General features: G+C 50.9%; 1 protein-coding gene across 1 annotated transcript in view; it reads left to right on the forward strand.

Annotated features, from left to right (window-relative positions):
- Nucleotides 1-5,000, forward strand: part of rarab (retinoic acid receptor, alpha b) — a 130,499-nt gene that overhangs the window by 57,447 nt on the left and 68,052 nt on the right. Inside the window, exon 3 of the mRNA XM_080840287.1 lies at nucleotides 3,837-4,634. Coding sequence (XP_080696413.1) covers nucleotides 4,481-4,634 — 154 coding nt within the window. The 5' untranslated portion in view covers nucleotides 3,837-4,480. The remainder of the gene's footprint in view (nucleotides 1-3,836; nucleotides 4,635-5,000) is intronic.

Consider the following 5,000-nt stretch of genomic DNA (forward strand, 5'->3'; position numbering starts at 1 on the left):
GCATGCCTTGGTGTGTGTGTGTGTGTGTGTGTGTGTGTGTGTGTGTGTGTGTGGGCGGGCGGGCGGGTAGTGGGTGGGTGGTTTGGGTGGGAGAGAGAGAGAGACAGAGAGGCTGTTTCTGGTTTCTGAGTAGATTTGTCATGAATAGTTTAAGATGCAAGAAGATGTTTGTGTCTCTCTCTCTCCCCCTCAGTGTGTGTGTGTGTGTGTGTGTGTGTGTGTGTGTGTGTGTGTGTGTGTGTGTGTGTGCGCGCGCATGTCGCTCCTTAATAATCTTGTGTGTGTGTGTTTCCCAATAGGCTCCTGTGTCATAGGGCCATGTGTGTGCTGATAACCACCATCTCCGGCTGTGTTATATATCGCATCCCAGCCAGCTAGTCTCTTATCACACATGCTATTAATCCCTACCCTAAGCCTGTGCATGCTTGAGAGTGCTGCAGGGAATTCATGCATGCATGCTATATGCGTGTGTGAGCGGGTGGTTGTGTTGGCATTAATGATAATGTCATGGGACTTAATCTACAGTTCTCTCCACAGTTTGAGGGGGGGTGGTGTGTGTATGGGTGTGTGAATGTGTGGGAAGTGTTTCAATCCTGGTGTTTCTCCACGCATATGCACACCCACAGACAACACCGTTTTCATGTTATACAGTACATGTGTGTTTGTGACATCTTGAATGCTGTTTTTGGTTGTGTCACTGTGTGCTTGTGCATGTGTGTGTGTGTGTGTGTGTGTGTGTGTGTGTGTGTGTGTGTGTGTGTGTGTGTGTGTGTGTGTGTGTGTGTGCATGTGTGTGTGTGTGTGTGTGTGTGTGTGTGTGTGTGTCTGTGTGTGCGTGTGCTGAACAGCTGTTGACTGCCCTCTCAGTCCTTGGCCACATGAAGTCACAGCCCACTGGGATCTGAGCCCAGAGGACCAGCACCAGCACGCCATGAGAGAGAGAGAGAGAGAGAGAGAGAGAGAAAGAGAGAAAGAGAGAGAACGGAAGAAGAGAAACTGATGTATCTGTTTTGGGTTGGTTTTGAGAGAAGAATGAGTGGAAAGGAGAATCAGGCACAGACAGAATGCAAAGACAAAGAAATGTATCACACAAGACACACAAGAGCTCCTCTCCATGCTGGCTTTGCTAGGTCAAGTACTGTAGACACTGAAGGCTGGGGAGTGCACTGGGTAAACGCTTAAGTGGGACAGGGGGGCTCCTGTGTGTGCGTGTGTGTGTCTAGCGTGCACTGTACCGGCGCTTGACACAATGGTTAAAGCCTCCCTCTCTCGCTCTCTTTCTCTCTCTGTCTCTCTCTCCCTCTCTCTCTCGGTCTCTCTCTCTCTCTCTCCCTTGCTCTCTTTCTCTCTCCCCCCCCCCCCCCCCCCCACCCTCTTAGTGTTTTTTTGTCTGGTTTGCATGTTAGATTATACACGTTCAGCTAACCCTCTTTGCATGGGATATTTTTTTTGGGGGGGGGGGGTTGGGGGGCTGGGGGCGGTCGCCTGCGAATGTACTTCTACCCCACTTCTCTCATAAAAGTCATCAAGATGGCGTGATCACAAGTGTGTGGTCAACTAAACACGTCCAAAAAAGGTTCTGTAGGCAGGCGATGTTCTTCTGTGTATGTCGTGTGTGTGTGTGTGTGTGGCTGTGTGTGTGTGTGTGTGTGTGTGTGTGTGTGTGTGTGTGTATGTTGTGTGTGTGTGTGTGTGTGTGTGTGTGTGTGGCTGTGTGTCTGTCTGTCTGTGTGTGTGTGTGTGTGTGTGTGTGTGTGTGTGTGTGTATGTGTGTGTCTGTCTGTGTGTGTGTGTGTGTGTGTGTGTGTGTGTGTGTGAGACGGAAAAGAGCGAGAGTGAAGCAGCGGGAGCTGAAGCCTCGGTGCAGAGAGGACCACCCTTTGGATGTGTTCACACTGGGGAGGCAGCACACACACACACACACACACACACACAGAGACAAATCAGTGCAGTTTCTGTTTGATGTCAGAGGAGACTGGGTTAGCTCGAGGTGGGCCTGGTCTGTTTGTGAAAGTACACAGTGTGCATCTTCTTGGAAAGCTGTTTAGTCGACACAGGGCGTGCACACACTCTCACACTCACACACACTCACACACACACACACACACACACACACACACACGTACACACATAAACATGCTTTCATTCTAAGTCACAGGCTTATCTGTCTACTGTGTAAAGTGCAGACAGAGACACCTACACACACACACACACGCACACGCACACACTCACACTCACACAATGCCTGTGTTGTGCTCTCACTGTAGGCAGCATGTCCCCATTTCAGTTGGGCCGGTGTGATGACACTCACGAAGAAGCACATAATCACACACACACTCATATGCTCACACACACACACACACGGACACACTCACGAGGAAGCACATAATCACACACACTCACACATATGCTCACACACACTCATATGCTCACACACACACACACACACACACACGGCCACACTCACGAAGAAGCACATAATCACACACACACACCCACACACACACACACACTCTTACACACAAACACACGCGCATGATTAAATTAGCAAGCCCCATCGCTACATAAAGGGGACCTGTGGGGTTTAACCTACTTAGTATGGCGTTTAATAATGTATGAGGGAGATTGAGAGCAGCACACAGCGCACAATGAGGTATCTGCCTCTCCTCAGCTCGCTTTGATCTCCCCATCCCTCCCCCTCCTCCTCCTCCTCCTCCCTCATTCCTTCTCCTCTCCTCTCCTCTTCTCCCCCCACCCCTCCTGTCTGCTGTGCTGTGCTGTGCTCCATGCCTTTGAATGCCTCCCTCCCTCCCTCGGAGCGTTATCCATGCGTTTGGGCCCCGGCGTATTCCCCACGGACCTGGGGGAGAGAGGTGTGAGCCTGCAGCCCCCGGAGGGCTGAGAGTAATATTCGATAGAACTCTGCCAAGGCGGCCATCTTTTATTCTGCTGATTTATGGATATAGGCAAAGGGTGCGGGTGCGGATGCGGGGGGGGGGGGGGGTTAGGTGGGGGGGGGAGGGGTGGGGTGGTTGGATTAATGGAGGGAGGAAGAGATGGGTTGGGGTGGAGAAGGATGGTGGATGCAGAGCAGCAGTAGATGTGTCTGATGCGTGTTATGAGCTTCATCTTTATTCAGCGGCCGATTGAAGTAGTAGGGGGGCGCGTACACACACACACACACACACACACACACACACACACACACACACACACACACACACACACACACACACACACACACACACACACACACACTCACACAATGCCTGTGTTGTGCTCTCACTGTAGGCAGCATGTCCCCATTTCAGTTGGGCCGGTGTGATGACTGGGAGAAAGAGTTTGTTTGGTGGTCCGGCTGATGTGCCGCTGTGTGTGGACCAATCACGGTGAGGCGCCTCTGGTTTGTGGCATTAATGCTGTCTGGCCAATGGCAGCGCGGTGTGCCACAGCTGGGAGAGTTGAGCGAGCGCCCCAGTTAATGAGCTCACAGGGGAAGACCTTTGGTGGATTTTCCCACGCTGTCAAATACGGTTCAGCATAAGCAACCAGCAGAGATGGTGTACTCTCTCTCCCTCTCTCTCTCTCTCGCTCCCGCTCTCTCTCTCTCTCTTTCACGCTGGTTCTCTCTCTTTTCATTCTCTCTTATGTTCTCCCTCCTTCTATCCTCTTCTGCCTCTCTCTTGCTCTCACACGCTCACATTCAAACATGCCAGGCGTGGTACTAGGTAACATGACATACACTCTGTCAGCAGTTCAAATGAGTATCATGGAGCTCTTTCTTGCTTTCTCACCGCCTCTCTCTCTCTCTCTCTCCATCTCTCTCCTTCTCTTAGGGAGAAGAACCGTCGCCGTGACTCACAGTGACATGGTGAAGCTGGGAGCACCATGTGACCTCTGAGGCCACACCCACTGTTGCTCACTCGTCCTCAGTCACTTCCTGCCTGGCCTCTCCCCGGTGGCGAAGCCGGTGGCGTAAGAGCACGCCGTGTCCACGAAGCTCGGTCCTCTCCTCTACCATCTGGACAGAGACGCACAGAGGGAGGACATCTCAGACACGGGGTTGTGAAGGAGGAGTGTGTTCAGAGAAAAACGGTCTGCAATTTTTTAGTTTTTTTTTCAAAACTAATTTTTTCGATGCTATAGCAGAGAGCAAGTCCCTGGCTTGCCTCATATCTATGCAAAGGCACACACACACACACACACACACACACACACATACACACACACACAAACACACACACACACACACACACACACACAGACACACACACACACATACATACATACATGCAGATGCTGACACTAACAAAACACTGATATAACCACAGAAGCAGGCCCAGGCCCTTGGATTCTGGATTTCCCATCTCTGAGGCTTCTTTTTCGCGTGTGAGGAATGTAAACGTCCACCGCCATCACGGACGAGCACAGGAGAAGCCTGGGCTTCGGCGGCGGGAGTGGTGCCCGGCCCGAGTTCAGCATGTCTGGAAATGGGAACCCTGGGGTGCCCCCTCCGCTGGGCGCCTTCCCCATGCCCCACTACTCCTACTTCTTTCCCCACATGCTGGGGGGGCTGTCGCCCCCCACCCTGCCCGGCCTGTCCGTCAGCGGCTACAGCACCCCATCTCCAGCCAGTGAGTACCCAGTCCTTCACCCTCACACTCGCCTCCAGAACTAGAATCAGATCCAGAATTGAATTGAATTGAATTGAATTGAATTGAATTGAATTGAATTGAATCGAATTGATTTGAATTGATTTGAATTGATTTGAATTGAATTGAATTGAATTGAATTGAATTGAATTGAATTGAATTGAATTGAATTGAATTGTATCGAATCGAATCGAATCGAATCGAATCGAATCGAATCGAATCGAATCGAACTGAATTGAATTGAATTGAATTGAATTGAGTTTATTTTCAGCTCAGCCAGAGTAGCAGAGTGTTGTGGAGTGACATGTTGAGCTGCAGCGGGTAGAGCAGTGTCACAAACTAGGTGCT

The sequence above is a fragment of the Sprattus sprattus genome, assembly GCF_963457725.1.
Source record: "Sprattus sprattus genome assembly, chromosome: 6".
Taxonomy (NCBI): domain Eukaryota; kingdom Metazoa; phylum Chordata; class Actinopteri; order Clupeiformes; family Clupeidae; genus Sprattus; species Sprattus sprattus.